At 54.7% G+C, this 16,278-nt stretch overlaps 1 protein-coding gene across 2 annotated transcripts in view; it reads right to left on the bottom strand.

The window, feature by feature from the left end:
- Positions 1-2,801: 2,801 nt before the first annotated feature.
- The window catches only part of MED24 (mediator complex subunit 24), a 35,199-nt gene continuing 21,722 nt past the window's right edge, over positions 2,802-16,278 (bottom strand). The window contains exons 17-26 of one of the 2 annotated variants that reach the window (XM_024205192.3): positions 13,789-13,967; positions 13,384-13,483; positions 12,373-12,548; positions 11,628-11,892; positions 11,110-11,291; positions 10,540-10,633; positions 10,016-10,115; positions 6,745-6,825; positions 5,990-6,138; positions 2,802-5,104 (exon numbers count right to left, since the gene is read on the bottom strand). In XM_024205192.3, coding sequence (XP_024060960.2) covers positions 4,988-5,104; positions 5,990-6,138; positions 6,745-6,825; positions 10,016-10,115; positions 10,540-10,633; positions 11,110-11,291; positions 11,628-11,892; positions 12,373-12,548; positions 13,384-13,483; positions 13,789-13,967 — 1,443 coding nt within the window. In that variant the 3' untranslated portion in view covers positions 2,802-4,987. The remainder of the gene's footprint in view (positions 5,105-5,989; positions 6,139-6,744; positions 6,826-10,015; positions 10,116-10,539; positions 10,634-11,109; positions 11,292-11,627; positions 11,893-12,372; positions 12,549-13,383; positions 13,484-13,788; positions 13,968-16,278) is intronic. The other variant, XM_024205194.3, reaches the window with a different exon arrangement.

The following is a 16,278-nucleotide window of genomic DNA, read 5'->3' as shown; positions in this document are numbered from 1 at the left end:
CCTGTGCAACTCTGGGCCATCCACAGGAACTGTTTGCTCCCACCAAGTCCTAAAACAGGAGCGACACGTCTCGTTCCTCTGCCTCCTGCCTCTCAAGACGCTACGCTGAGCCATTCCTGTCTAATTTAAAAGGTGCTGAAGATAAATCTCCTGCAGCAGGGAGTTGCACAGGTTAATTGTACATTACCCAAGAGCAGCGCCCATTACTCTTGTATCACAGGAAGAAGAGTGGTCGGGGGGCAGGGGAGGGTTCGTTCCCACCCCACCCCCCAGGCTCCAGGAATGACTATGTTATCATTACAGCCACATGCCAATGAGCCTTATCACCCATTTCGCAGGCCTCTCCTCCCTTCGCTATGTCAGCTGGCAGGAGTCTTGCTCAACCGCCCCAAGCACCCCAACCACTTGAAAGCCGCCGCAGGTGATTTACGAGCCCCCTTTATTGCCGCTCCCTCCCCTTCTGAAAAAACGAGGGTGGGGTGAGCCGGTCCACGTTACATAACGAGATTACATCAGTCCCGGGCTGGATAGCGCTGCTCTCTGAATCCACTTGGCGAAGCCAGCGGACAACGGCCCAGCCTTGTTGCTACACACAGTGGAGCTGGCTCGGCTGGGAAGCCTGCGTCCCAACTCTCCCTTTCTCGTTCCTTGTCAGCTACCTGGACACACTGTCTTTTCCCTGACATCGCACAATGACTGTGGGCTGGCGGGCGGCTCCATGGGACAGCCAAACAGGAAGGAAATGCTCATCAGGCTTCTAGGACATGGTGCTCCCTTACCCAATCCCACAGGAGCCCGGAGAGCTTCTCAAGGACGCTCTTGAGCTGACTCTGCAGCCAGCCACGCTAAGGCCAATGCAGAATCCCAGGCGATGGCAAGATGCCCACTGGTCTCAAAGGCAGCTGTTCTGCAAGAGCAGTTGCACTGTCTCCCTAAGCACAAACAGCCACTCCTGGATAGAAGTGGGCAAACCTCCCGCGGATTGGTGAACTCTGGGGGCACGCTGCCTGCTTGCTGCTAGGGGTCGCAGGCGTGGAGCAGAGCAGGGACTGAGGCGAAAGCAAACCGTGCTGGTGAGAAGCCCCTTGGTCCCCACTCCCCGCAATCTCTCTGCTCGGCGAGGCCGATTCCGAGATAGGTGTTGAATTTCCCATGTAGGGCTGCGTCAGGGGGATGTTCTGTTCCAGGCTGTGCTGTCTCAGCAATGGCTCATGGCCTGAATCAAACACGTGCGTGAGTCACATGGGGTGTTCAGCAAGGAATCCCAATGGACGTTTCCCGGCAGGAATTTCTGTACATCCTTTTCAATGGAATTGCTTAGCGGTGAATCCACTTTCCAGGCATGTTGCATGGACATTGCTTTGCATGGAAAGGTCCCGACAGCAGGTTCCAGAACAGGGGTCCATCTGCTCAACTATGGTACAACCCCATGGCTGCTGAGGACAAACTAGAACGACAGACCCAGGCAAAGGGACGAATTCGGAGACTCCACTCATGGCACTGAGGTCTTTGGCCTGGTTCGCTCCAGCTGTGACCAGGAGTGGAGATGATTAGGAAAGGAGCTTACAAGAGTCAGATCATGCCCTGAGCTAGCCCCTAGCTACTCTTCCCAAAGATGACAATGCTGGTGAGTGCCAGAACGGCCACCTGTATAGGGAGAGTCTCTCGCTGCAAATCTGCCACCCGTCTGACCAGCAAATGGCTGCAGAGAGCAAGGAGGAGTCCGTCAACCTCCACCCATTGGGTAACACGGCCCAGCCAGCCAGGTGCTAACTTTTCACCTCCCCACTCAACAAGCAGTGGCTAGCCAGTTTCAGAGCCCGGATACTAGTGAGAGGGACCAGCGGCCTGACGCAGTAAGACAGGATTTCTGGGTAAAGGGCCAGTTAACACAGCAGAGATTTGTAGAAATTGGCCAGAGGGGAATCTAACAGACCCTCCCCCAGCTATCAGCGTTTGCACTGGGGCAGCCACTAGGTGTAGACAAGGATTGGCACAATTGGCACCACAGCAGCTCACTCCAGTTTCAAGCAGGGGTCAATGGTGTCTTTAGCCATACTAGGGGTCTGCAGCCGACCACCGCTGGCTGGAATCGGGCTGAGAGCCCCATGTCGGGATAGACACACGGCAAGCTCCACCTTGCCCTTGAACCTAGGGCACATGGGAGAAGGGCAGCTGGGATGGATCAGAGCCTGGGGACACAGGGAACTTAAAGGGAAGGGCCCAGTTACAGAGATGCTAACAGGGAAAGCCAAGAGTTAATCCTAAAGGAGCCCCTCAACGACCCTTCTTTTCACTTTCCTGTCTCGAGCAAAACACGTGAGCGAAGAAAAGACAAACCAGCAAAAACTCAGCAAAGCCAACCGCTCCCACTCAGCCTGTCAGTGATAAGATAATACGCCAGGCAACTCACACCCTCGCAGTCTGACCAAGCCCAGGGCTGGGCGATTAAAAGGAGCCATGCGCTATTTACTCCAGGCAAACGACTTGCACAGAATCAAAGCTCTGTTCTCACGGCATCACTGCCAAGCGAGTGCTGTAACAAAAGGAACTTACAATTACTCGCCTGCATGAGCCACTGTCACACTCACTCATTCACAGGGTTTCCTAGGATAGCTCAGTCCAGCGTCCCTGACTGCTACCCCGAGTCAGCTGGACCCTGACCCCAGACCTTCCAGCAACACGACATGCGGTGGTTATCAGAAGCACTCTCCCCAGGGAGGCTCACATTACATTTCAGAGAGTGCTCTGGCTTCCAAGCACTTGTCAGAGCTGAGGGGAAGTCTGTTTACATCCCTCACCCTATGCATAGATCTTGTTCTCTCCTTAGAGAGGTATTTTTATTTTTAAAATCCATCTTGTACGTAAGAGTCATGAACCGCAGATCTGAAAGCATCAGGAATGGATAAAATATAAATCTGTTAGGCACAAAACAGTCCAAAGGGAATTACAGATGATACAGATTGAGATAATGCTGCTGCCTCTGGGGTGGAACACAGGGCAAGACTTCAGCGAGGGTAAGAATCCTTTCTTCTTGCAAGCAATGTTGGTTTCCTCTGGTTGGGGACGGCAAGCTCCGGACTCCCTTACATTAAGATTGCGTTAAATCATTCTACCCCGCTTTCCCGTCGCGATGCATTCCACCAGGAGAGGGGAATGGGCAGGTTTTAGGCTGGCTTCATGAACAGCTGGAAAAAGCAGGCAAGCCCCGCAGCACAATAAGGCTGCGTTATAGGAAGGAGGAGAAAAGCACCAGGCTGAACGGAGAAAGAAGGAGCATTTGAAAGTTGTAAGGTGCGCTCGCACTTCGGTTTACTGTATCTCAGAATCGCTAGTTCCATCCTCTGCTTGGCGACGGGAGAGAAATGCCACAGAAAGCGATCTGCTCTCAGCGGTTTATTGTGGGTTTATGCAAGCCCAGGAGAAGGCTCATTAGACATGGTACAAGTCAGTCGTAGCACACGACAGGCGTCTTACACGGTGTCAGAAATACACTGGCTGGCAGAAGGGGAAGGAGCGTTTCAACCTATGAAGGCGTGAGGGCAAATTCCATGCTTGAAATTCCCCTTCTGGCGTCACATGGGATGAACCAGCATTGCCCGCAGACTTGAACTCAGCTTGTGCCACGTGGCAGAAGCGAGTTTGGCTCATCGCTGCCCAGGCTCAGTGAAGGCATGTACTGCGGAGCCGCAGGGATATCTGGATTGATTGGCAGCACCTGCTCAGGACAGGCCCGGGGCAGGGACTGGAGCAGGTCGGGCTGAGGGGCATCGGCAGAACTGCATGGGGGAAGCGAGCACAGCAAATAGCTGGCTCCAAGCCATAGTATTATTTGCTGTCTTCCACAAGCAGTAACTGGCACCTCTTCCCCCTGCGACAGCGGTGCCGTCTCTGCCCTCCCTTGCACTGTTCTAGCTGCTTATCTTAGCAAAACTTAGGAGCCGGGGTAAATCTAGCCAGGATCCAGTTCTGAGCTGTATTCCCACAGGAATCCGGGCACTCCCTGCCGACACATGGGCAGGCGACGTTACGTGATGGAGCTAATCAGAACAGGAGGGAAGCATGAACGATCTGCTGCAACGTTTTGCTTGCAGAGCCGTGGCGGCTGCGAAGTTGGACTTTGAAGACTCCCAAACCAGCAGAGGATTGCACCCGAGAAGGCTACAGAAGAAACCACCACAACGCCTCCCTTTTTTAATCTAGCAATAATAGTTATGCAGCCCCTATAGATTTAAAAATACCACTTCAGAAACCCCTGGGATCTGTAAGTCGCAGCAGGTAGCACCTTTGCTACAGACAAGATGTCGGGTGGCTGCTTTTCAGTTGGGTGTCTGGAGATGAAGGCCCCGGACACATTTGTTTCAGAGTCACTGGTCCATGGATGAAGCGGATAAAGCTGCACGCGCTGGAGGCAGGAAGGCGTCGAGCAGCCGCGGGGTCCCCGTAGCCATTCTTCAGCTCCGGTTCCCGCGTGCAGGATGTTTTGCTCAACAGGAGTCCAGGACTCAGTCACAACTCCGCAGACCCCAACAGCAAGTGGAGAAATATACCAGCTACTGGGCCCCCAGGGAAACCATCAGTCTCCCGAGACACCACGTCTTGGCACAAAGGCTATTAGGAAAGCCCCGAGCATCTGGGCTTTATGAGAATAAAGAACTAGGTCTTAAAACATTAGGAAAAAAGATCCGAGCAACAGCCAAACAGCATTCGGCATCAGACGACGATAGGGAACCACAATCCCGCGTGGGCTGGAGAGAATGGTACCTCTAACACGCCGAGTGCTGGGGAAAGGTGCTTCTCCAGCCACCCGGCTGTTCCTGGGAATGAGGCACTGCTAGACTCAGAGTCCACTGTAATGGTGTCCCCCTGGCACGGAGAACAGGCGGGATCCATGCAGCCAGAGACGATCCATTGGCCACTTTTCCTAGCTCCCCTGGCTTCTGTCCCGCCTTCCCCTCACGCAGCATCGCGGAAGGGGGAGCCGTGTTCACAAAGCAGCAATGGCCTTGGCAGCGACCCGGCGACCCAGGGGCAAGCTGAGATCCGTGATGGCCAGGACAATTTTGGGACTGGACATGGTGGACACTTTCACCAGCTCTGACACCTGCCCAGAGAGAGAGGGGAGGAGAAAAACGGATGCCTCCAGTCAGCGTTGGAGGTGCCAGCGGTCTGGAGAGAGGGCTGCAAAAGCTACCAGCATGCAGGTCACCTGAGCCAGATGGTGGGACATGAGCCAGACTAGAAAAGGGAGGTGACCCTGCTGCCAGCGGCTTATGGTACAGGAATCTGAGCCCAAAGATGACCTCGCTGCAACTGGAGGCAACTTATGGGGCTGCTCTTCAGTGCTAGCAAATCAGGTTCTCATAACAACAGCAATGCTTTGCCCATCTCTAGAGAGTCCCATCAGAGGATCTCAAAGCACTTTGTGCCTCACAACCCCCTGCAAGGCGGGGATTAACCCCATTGTTCAGAAGGGGAAACTGAGGCACGGGAGCAGGCACGCTAGGTGCCCAAGGTCACACAACGAATCACTGGTAAAGCTGAGAACAGAACCCAGATCTCTTGACTCCTAGTCCCAGGCTTTAAACCGCCAGACCAACTTTGCCCCAAGCGACGGGCCGGAGCTGCTGTAACCGTTTAGCCTTTGCTGTTAGGCCGAGGCCCAGGATACTGGCCGGAGACGCTGCCCCGTATAACGGGCTTCCCTGAGTCAGTTAAACGCTAGCAATCACCCAAGTCGCCCACGGTGCCGTTACTGACCCTCCACCTCCCTTAACAGCCCCTCCCCTCCGTCGCGGGGAGGAGTTATAGGCCTGACTAGGCCTCTCGCTGTGCCAAGCGGCTTGCCCCCAGTTCCACGCCACAGCAGCCCCAGGCCCGGGCACTGCCGAGTGAAGCAGGTGGGTCTGCCACGTTGGGGGCTGGGTCCCAGATCTCAGCAGGGGCTGCGGAGCAGGGGCTGCGGAGCAGGAGCAGATCCAGAACTCACCATTGTGAAGGGCATGAACTGCAGGATGCTCCCGCGGCTGCCCTGCTCCAAGCAGTCCACGCACTCCTCCATGAACCACTGGACGAACTGGGTATGCGTGCCGGCTGTCTTGGCCCCCAGGATAGAGGAGATCAGCAGGAAGAGGTTCGCTGGGGAGGAAGGGAAATGAACGGGTATTTGTAGCCTCAGGACTGGCAAAGGGCTGGGCGGTGCCTTCAACACCCGGGGACTGGGGTCTCCTTCCAAAGGGCTGGGGTGCACCACGCTCACCCACTCGTGGGCACCAGCTCTATCAGGGCACCTGACTCTGCCGGTCTGCTCAAGAAGAGTCAGGCAGCAAAAGCAACACTGGCTCATTCAGCACCAGAATGGCTTTACAGCAGAAAATGTACCGACCCCCTGCGTTCGGGAGGCCAGCCAGCGCTCTGCTGCCGCCGGGGGGAAGGGATCCATGCTGCGAGCCTGCCGCGCAGGGACGCAAGCCAGGTCCACGCCGAGGGGAATCAACAGGAGCAGTGACTATGAGAGCATCCAGTTCAGAAAGGCTTCTCCCTGGGGAGCCCAGACACTGCAACTGACCAGGTGCCTCACCGCACGGCAGGGGGTGGTTCCACCTTCCTCTGATGCAAAGGGAGCTGCAGGCAGGATACCCGACCTGACAGGCCAATTCCTGATCCGATCCAGGCTTACGCTCCTGTACAGCCCGTGCAAGCCTCCTTATCACGCCTGGGGAACAGCTCCCGCTCGGGACTCACCTAGGACTCTGTTGAGAGGGTCCCTCATGCTGACGGTGTGAAGCTGGGAGGCAGAGAGCGAACTGCTCATCGAACGATCTGCTGCGGAGGAGAACACACCCCGGTCAGGAGGGTAGCTGGAATAACCCCACTGTGCACCTGCGCTCAACCACAGCCGCCGACGTTCCACCCCAGGGACTGCTGCCCCTTCCTAAGCTCAACCCCGCAAGACCATGGAGAAAACCAAGCCAGACGCGGCCCCGTCCCTGCGGAGAGGGACGGCAGAAAACTCCTGCTGTACAGAGCCCACCTGCGGGTGTGCTTTGCTCTGCCACTTGAGGGGTCTCCCTCCACCCTCAATGGGGGGCACATAAGATGCCTTCCCCAAACCCTCAATTTTGTCTTTAATATAGTGACGCTCAGACCTCAGTGGTTCAGGAGCCAAGTTAGTGATCAACATTACCCAAAAGTGCCACAGTCATGTGAATTCATTCTCTCATTTACTACAATCCTATCTATTCATATTTAAACAGTATGACAGGAGAAATAGTTAGTTTTATAGATGCAGTGTGTATATATAATTCTCGCAGTAAATAAGTTAATAGCGTAGTGCAAGTTGATAACTTGGTTAAGAACACAGTAAAAGCCTCCTGATTGTGTGATGTAATCATTAACCAATCTAAGTTATTAACCAGCGCTGCAACGCACCGCAAGAGACACATTAAAGAGCCACTTGTGGCTCTCCAGACTCAGTCGGAGAATCACTGCTCTCATTCAATCAAAGCCAGAAAGGTCCCTTGAAGCTTTCCCAGCCTTTGGGGGTGTTTGGATCCAGGGCTTTGGTCTGGTCCATCAGGCAGAAAGGTGAGCTAAGAGGTTCGGAGCAAGATCCAAATGCGAGGTGTTAAGATGATCTCTGAAGACAACACACATGTGGATTTGAGTTGCCATGTTAGTCCATTGCAACACTGGGGTAAGAGAAAACTTGTTTCTGCTACCACACTCGAAACTCAGACCCACAGACACACCGTTTGCACTCATCATCTGGATTTCTATGTTGATCAGCACACTGGGGGGATTGGTTATTGCCCACTGGCTCCTATCGTTAATATTACTGTAGGTCAATCGGACGTATCACAGGGTTTTAGGCATTCTGGGATTGGACTAAAAATGCCATGGCTAATTTTTGGATGTGTCACTGTGCTTCACTGTTGCACAAGCCCAGATGCTTATGGTGCTTTCTGAAAGCCAGCGAGGCAGGCAAAGCTTAACCGTGTTTATTACAAAGATGTATCCATCTTCATTTCCCCAGCAATCCACGTCTGATTTGCTTTGAATAATGGCTCTGAACCAACACTCAGTAAAATCATGATTAACGTAAAGCAGTAGAACATTTCTATAGTGCCTTTTGTGCCAAAATACTTGACAAAATTAAACTGATGCACATCTTGTTCATCACCAGCACTGAAATCAGCTAGCTCTGGGGTGGAACACGGCAGCTGTTTAACAGCCTCACGACAACACTGCATGACAGGGCAGGGTGTTACTGACCACTCACTTAAATGTCATAACCGGGGACAGGAGGGTTCATAGACACGTTGGGCTGAAAGGGACCTTGAGAGGTCATCAAGTCCAGCCGCTGCGCTGAGGCAGGACCAACTGAATCTAGACCATCCCGGACAGGCATTTATCTAAACTGTTCTTAAAAATCTTCGGTGAGGGGGAGTCCACAGCCTCCTGCACAAGCCTGTTCCAGAGCCTAATCGCTCTGTTCTTTAGAAGGCAGAATTCTATCAGCGGAGTTGAAGTTTGAGCAAGACACCAGAGTTTAACACTGCAACTCTCGGGAAAAGACTAGCCAAGGCAGTCTGAACCTCGGGTTTACATCTCAGCCTTCTGAGATCACACAGGACCGGACAGGTAGCTAAGGATGCCAATAAAAAGCACATTCCCATGCAAATTGCTCAAGAACTACGGGTAAACTCAGAAAGCAGGATTTCCAAATCACTGCTCCATCAGAGCAAATTTAAAAAAATCCAACGTCATGGAAAAGGGGAGAAAAAGGCACATCGAAAGGAAGAACAGGAAAGACGGTGAAATAAGGGGAAAACCACACCGAAGGTCATGCATGTTTAAACAGCAACAAAACCATCAGAAACCACCGGTTTAAAGGACACGTGCTGAAAGGAAACTACTCAACAGATTGATGGGCTGGAGAATTGCAAGGGCATCTCTGATTCACTTCAGGCAAATCTGAGCGAGCATACTTCTGACCTGTAACATCCTGCTATACATAAGCCAAGAGCCCAGAATGCATTTCCTGTTGGATCTGTCGCAATGATTATTCATCCATTCATGTTACATTAAAGGCGACTTGCATGGAATTCTTAAAATTAGCTTCATTTTGCTTCTCTAACGAAGGCCGCGGCCAAGTGAAATTCCACACACGTACATTTTTACCTGAGGTACCAGTAATGTCAGCTCCTGCCGACACTAGTTTGGTGGTCTCTGATGCAGACAGAGAGCTCTCCTGCCCCTTACGCAAAGGGCAAAAGTGATGAAGATTTAACAAAAAACGCCCGTGTTCCCAAGTGTGTGTGAGACGCTGGCGTTAACCAGGTGTTAAAAAGCAAGGCAGCCTTCCTAACACTCATCCCCACCCATGTCCTTCATGCCTCATAAGGAAGCAAACTGAGGCCCAGGCCCAGCCTTTGCTCCTGCTTCCCACCTTTATGGCTTCAAGTCACAAAAGCCTCTTTAGTGAAGTCTCTAAACCTTCCTCGACTCCTCCTCCGTCTAATCCCCGAACTGGGGTCACAGCGCATCCCATGCCGTTGCTTACGGCTTTCTGCAATTCACCTCTAAAGATATTGCGCGGTGTCTGCTGATCACCGTTAAATAACGGCTGCGTTCCAAACAAGAGGTAGCTGCATTGCACCGCTGGGCACAGAGAACGCTGTAAGCCCACTGGGTAGTCGCACTCCGTAGAAAGCCTGAATCCATGAAGTGCTGAGCACCCTCCTCTCAGCCGCGTCAGCTGCACAGATCGCGACTAAGACAAACGCTTTGCATCGATACAGCAGTTGACACATTCAAACATTAAGCGATTAACCCGTGAGGCAGGCGGGTCCGTATTAATAGCCCCAGACCAACCAGAGGCAATGAAGTGATTGGCTGAGGCCAGGTATTATGGGTGTCAAAGGCAGGAATAGAACCAGGGTCTCCTGATGCCCAGATCCCCAGCCCCCAAGCCACATTGCCTCTGGGAAGCTGGTGCCACAATTTCACTTACTAGGGCTGGACAGAACATTGGGATCCTCCTCGTTGGAGCTCAGCAGGCGCATGAGCTTGGACGGCTGGGTGTCGTCCAGTGGGAACAGGCTAATGTAGTCCTGGGAGGGGGAAAGCAGAAGATTCAGGCTGAGCTGGAGCTCACGGCGCACCCCCAGCACCTCACAGCCGCATCCCTCCCCGGGGGCAGGGCACAGCACGGCGGGATGAAATCAAGGGCAAAGCGTGTGGCCAGGTGGGGGATTTTAACACGCAGCTCGCACGGCAGCAATCAGAGGTGTGGTCCAGCTCCGTGCGGAGCGATCACCGCACACACGCGTGCGTGCGAAAACGGTCAAGAGAACGAACTTCACCAGCCAACCCCAAAGTATCCCTGAGATGGCAGCCGTCCCTTTATTAGAAAACCAGCTCTCGCGAAAACAACCCGGCTTCCAGCCCATTCTCAGTGACTGCTTAAGATGGGTTTGCCCAGACGTGCACTGTCCACAGGATGTAGATCCATGCACCCCACATACACACACGTACCTCTATGTCCTCTCGGTGCCTCTTCTTCTGCCTGGCCGATGCCTGGCCCTTGTTGTGGGAGGAGTAGGAGCTCAGGGCGCACCAGACAGAGAGCCTAGCATGAGAATCACGGGAAAGGAAAGCAGCGTGAACTGCAGGGGGCGGTTTCCCTGGATTCAGTATTACCTGAGCAGCACGGCAGACGGTGCTCAAGAGGATGTGGGTTCCTGCGCCCGTGGCTGGTTTATTGTTTGGAGGTAGCGTCATCCTCAGCATGAGCTTCCCAACATGACACGGCAGCTTATCGTTCCCCCCTCGCCCCCACGGCTCTACCCACTGAGCCCCACGCACACAATCCAGGAGGCTTCATGCCTCCTGCTAGCCTAGCCAGATTTGCTTAGTCATTGCTTTGAGGGAGGGAGGCAGTGTCTAGAGCAGGAGAACAGGCAGCAGGATGCCTGGGTTCTATTCCCAGGTATGCCAGTGACTTGCCAGGAGAGCATGGGTCCCCCCCACCTCCCAGCTCTAAAAGCTTGCGGTACCTGTCTGTCAAAGGGCCCCGTACTGAGGCAGGCCGGGCGGTTCTCTTACTTGGCAAGGGCCTTGCCAGGCGGGTCCATCAGGGTGTGCCACTTGGAGGAATCGGTGAGCAGGCTGGGTAGGATGTGGCCGAGCAGGGATAACGTCAGCTGCTGCATGTCCAAGCAGAAGATGGCATAGAGGAGCTCCACGGCCCGCAGCGTGTGCTCCTTGCGGGTTTCCTTCAGCAGCTCCTAGGAGGAGATGGTGGAGGACAAATCAAGGAGTGGGGAGTGGATTGGCAACCCTGCCCCTATTGCCATGGATACGGGGATCTCTGGCGGCCATGGCTATCACTCCTGCAAGGAACACACATTACCTGTGCTCAGCAAAAGGGAGGCAGCGTAATGTAATGGTTAGAGCAGAGGTCTGGGAATCAGAATTCATGAGTTCTAGTCCCAGCTTGGCCGTCAACTTGCCACTTCCTCCAACCTCCCCCCCCACACCACCATCTGTGCCTCAATTTCCCCACCTGTAAACCTGGCACCATTCTACATACAGCCTCCTGCCGCCCATCCCCCAGGATGTACCTTGACCAGGTTGTTGCAGAACCAGTAGACGCCCCCCATGTGCAGCAGCGTGTCGAAGATGTGAATGGAGCGACTGTCGACCCAGCCCTTCTCCAGCACCTTGGTGAACACGCCCGTCAGGACCTCCTTGATGGGCTTCTTAGGGGGCAGCAGGTTCCAGTAGGGGATGGGGTCCGTCCCCGTGGAGGGGAATCGGATCTGCGTCGCCGTCTGCTGCAGGACGTCGGCGCACATGCGCTCCAGGATGGAGCTCATTATCACCACGCTGGGAAGCGAAGAGACACACGGAGGGGGCTGAATGAGAGGGTGCCCCGCACCCACAGCCTGCTCTCTGCAGACACCTGCTTCCTGCAACGTCCAGTTTGAGATTTAAAGCTACAAGAGGCAGGAAATTGAGCCAGGGTGGCAAACGTCCATAGCATGGCTCACCTTGTAACGGAGGGGCTGGCTCCAGGACAGCTCGACTCCTCCCCTGCCACTCGAGATCTCCCTCCCCTGGAACATCCCTGGGGCAAGTAACATTTGGAAAACACTGATGCTTCTTTGCCTGCAGCAGCTGGAGAGGAGGAGGAGGAGGAGCCAGCCCCATGCGCCCAACCAGTGCATGGTCGTTCCCTACAGTCTATTCGTCAGAATTCTGCTCAAGCTAGTATTAGATGCCTCTAGTAACAGAGCCCCCTCCCCGCCGGAGACAAGGCCCCAGCCCCATGGGTCCTGCCTTTCCCCACTTGACCTCCCTCCTCACCGCTCGTTGTAGAACTGCAGTGTGTTCTCGCTTTGCAGGGACGTGGCCAGCTGCCGGATCATCTGCAGCGACTTGTCTCGCTCGTCCAAGCCCAGCATGCGGACGTGGGCCACCAGCCAGGCCATGGTGCACACGGCCATGCTGCACACCTTCCCTTTGATGTTATCCGTGATTTTCTGAGGGTGAGACACAGGCAGACAGCTGAGGTTCTGCACCAGACACAAATGCAGCCCCGCCCCCGTTCCAAAGACACCGCTCCATCTCGTGTCGCTGGGGGGTCCTGAAGTGACAGAGCCAAATCCACCCCGGTGTAACTCCATCCGTTTCAGGGGGGTGGGTCTAGCCCCAGGGCCTTGCCCAATCCCGCTGAAGTCAGGGGAAAGCTTGGACCAGCCCCTTGGTGGCAAGTGCTGAAAGCGAACGGTCATACGCAGCGTTTCTACGGTGATCTTTCTCCCCAGACCGCAGAGCACTTGACAGAGTGGAGCGGGGTCAGCGTCGAGATCCCCCCAATACAGATGGGGAAACCGAGGCACAGAGAGGCGCAGCACCTCGCCCCAGGTCACAGGGTGTGTCTCCCCCTACCAAAGGGCTGGATGTTTGTTAGTTTCGAGCTCTGGGGGTGTAAATGCCCAGTGAGGAGAGCTCCCAGCAAAGAGCAAAATCTGATCCCCCAATGCAGGACAAGGGAGATTTGGACTCGGTCCTAAGCGAGAGTTTACACCCGCATCCAACTTTGCTGGCATTAGACACGTGCATTGTGAAGGCTGATACCGCTGAGCGCGTGAGACGCAGATCACACACATGGTGAGCGGTGAAATTCCAAGCCTGGTTTTTTTGTTTTAGCTGAAGGCTGGTGAAAGATGCTGGATTGGCCGTTCTAGAGACCAACGTCCCTGTTTACCAAACCCTTCTGGAAACAACCAGCCCAGGGAGGTTTGTGCCTCGGCTCTACCCCAGCGGGGGAGGACTCGCCCAAGGTGCCCGGGGACGAGCCAGCGCAGCAGCTACCTGAATCGACTCAAAGGTGAGCACTCCGTTCTCCCAGGCATTGAGGATCTCCAGGATGGCCGCCGAGATGCTCAGACATGCCTCGTGCCACTTCATTTGCCTGCCGGGAGGGGGAGGGAGAACTGGTCAGGGGCACAGGATACCTTTAAACGCTCACTCACCATGACCGCAGCAGCCCAAAGAGGCAAGTCAAGTACTGGCAGCAGCATGGGTCCCACGGGCAAGCCACGCCACTGGCCCTCCGCCTAGGCTGGGTTCTGGTAGCTGTTTGAGAGGGGAATGGGCTCAAGCAAACTGCTCTGTTGGGAATCTAGCCCAGCCCAGACTGGAGTATGGGTGGGAGTCGGGTCCCCCCCAACACACACACACACACACCCGCCCCCCACACACACGGGAGCTACGTACACCAGCTTCATTTCCGAGGAGCTGTTCAGCAGAGCGACCAGCGATTCCACCTTGGTCGAGTCGGGCCGGAAGCAGGGATGATCTGGGTTGAGGATTTTCCCCTCCTCCGGCATGCAGGTCTGCATCCAGGTCTCGAAGAACGGCACCTCCCCAGTGGGGCTGGACTCGGAGAGGATCACCTGGAAAGAGGCCCCAAGCAAAGGCATCCTAAGAGAACGCGGAGCAGCCCAGCCAACACACAGCTCACAGCTGAAGCAACAGCAACACATAGTGGCCATCGTGGCTAATGTCAGGTGACTGTTCCTGATGGAAAGGCAAATCCCCGTGGTTCTGGCCAGGTCCAATGAGGTGAGTTACTCTCTGCCCTCGAAAGGTCACTCTCCCAAGGGAATCTCCTTCCCTTCCTGTTGTGCACAGACTGCACATTCCACTCCAGAGGTGGCTGCATTTCAGTGACAGAGTGGAAGCAGATCCTACATCAGCCTCTAAAAAGTGCTCTTTGGAAGGCGGACACGACTGCCACTGGGACCTGGCGAATCTGTCCCGAGCAGGGATTCTTGCCCGGCCAACTCCTCAGGTGCAGAGTGGCCCCAAACCCTCCTAGGGTGCGTCCCTTGCTTCCCTACAAACCAATCACTCCAGGTCCCTGGCAGTGTTTGGGGCAAGGACTTCCCCAACACACCTGTGCACAGGAAATCCCGGCAGCGAGGAAGCCAAGGATTATCCTGGGCTTGCAGGAGCTGGGAGGTTTGCATCAGGCTGGCCTCCTCACCTCTGGTTTGCTGGTGTGTGGAGCCTCCCCGAGGCCCCCACAGCCCGCGTTTGGAAGCAGGGCTGTGGGAGGAGCCGACAAGGAGCAGGCTCTGCTGCACAGCAGGCCAAGTAAAGCATGGAAATACCAGAATGCAAACCAGCTGCAATGCAGCCGAGTGCCGGGGACTCCAGCTGAACCCACCCACAGCACAAGGTTAAACCAAAAGAAACCTGGCTAGGGAGGAGACACGCCCCCCCAAAGAGCTGTTTCACTAGCCACCCAATTCCCTTGCCCAGCTATCCGCCCCCTTCATGAGCGTGTGCGATGCGCCAAAGGACTGAACTGCCAGGTTGTAGGCACGGGAAAAGCAGCCCAACAGGCACCGCATCTGCACTGCCTTCCTTGGCACTGCCGCTTCATTAGTTGTATGGTACCGTCACGGGGGGCCTGTGGGAGCCCCAGATGTAAGGGGGCTGCAGTCCGCCCTCCCCCCCCCCCGGGGCAGTTCGGCTTTTAGACTCTCCAAGGGGGGGAGACGGCTGTGAATTTCCCTGTTCAGAGTACAGGAGGCTGCTGCCTGGGCTACCGGCTGGATTGTGCACTGACACAACGGAGCGGGGTTGGATTGTGGAGTACGGCTGGCTCCTGAGCTGCGGAGATCCACGAATACCTGCATATTTCCCTACCGCGTCTACAGGAATATCACTGCGCACTTCCCTAGCTCTCCAAGACATCACAAACAGTAAGCAAGCCCCACAAGCCCCCGGAGAGAGACCTTTTAGGATTACTTTAAGCAGCACCAAAATGCAGCCGCCTCTGGGGTGACACGCCATTGCTGTTCAGCAGAACCCAGCCAAGCTGCACAAGGGTTTAGGATGGGAAATAATTAACAACAAAGCCAGCTGAAGTCGCAGGGTGCGTTTACTAGCAATCCTTTGTTCCTTTCTATCCCTTCCCCCCAGGGATCTACCAGGACCTTCCAAACTTAGTGAATTAATCCTCACCACGCTCCTGAGAGGTGGGCATTAAAGACTGGGAAACTGAGGCAGAGAGCAGGGAAGTGGCTTTTTCAAGGCCACAGAGCGAGTCAGTAGCACAACCAGAAACAGAACCCAGGAGTCCCGACTCGCCTGTCCTAAGCTTTATCCTCCGTAAGTTAGAAAAAGGAAGGGAGAATGGGAATTTGCCCAGGATAGAGAGGTTAACATGTTTAATAGCGGAGAGAGAGTTCCCCGTAACCACCCCTGGAGCTGCTCACTGCTAGAGCTGTCTGTATGGTATTCATACAGGCTAGGACAATGCTGCTTCCTTACCCAACTGGGGCCCTGGGGGCAAATGGGTGAGAAACAGACCCCCCCAGAATCCAACAGGAACATGGGCATGGACAAGTGAAGGAGCTTGAGCCAGCGTTAGCACCTTCTTTCATGAGCGTCAACAATGTTAACTGTAGTTGCACAGCGCCCCCAGGTGGGCATCTTTATATATTAATCTCTGCCTGAATATCAAAACTAAGCAGGGGGACACAGGATTCAGAGATGGGAAGAGACGTGGATCCCTGAGCCTGTCTCGCCAGAGGTTAATCTGGACCCAGTTCTAGGAAACAAAGCAGGAGTGGGAGGGGATGGTTTTTTCCATCTCCGACTCCTGTGATGTTACAAGGTTACGCCAAACAGCCGCACTTCGTGGGTCTGACACGAGCGGCAGGGGGAGTAGGAACGTGAGAGCTGCGAAGGAAC

This window comes from Terrapene carolina, unplaced genomic scaffold, assembly GCF_002925995.2.
Source record: "Terrapene carolina triunguis isolate 2854851 unplaced genomic scaffold, T_m_triunguis-2.0 Scaffold193, whole genome shotgun sequence".
Taxonomy (NCBI): Eukaryota; Metazoa; Chordata; order Testudines; family Emydidae; genus Terrapene; species Terrapene triunguis.
This window is presented reverse-complemented; position numbering and strand designations above follow the sequence as displayed.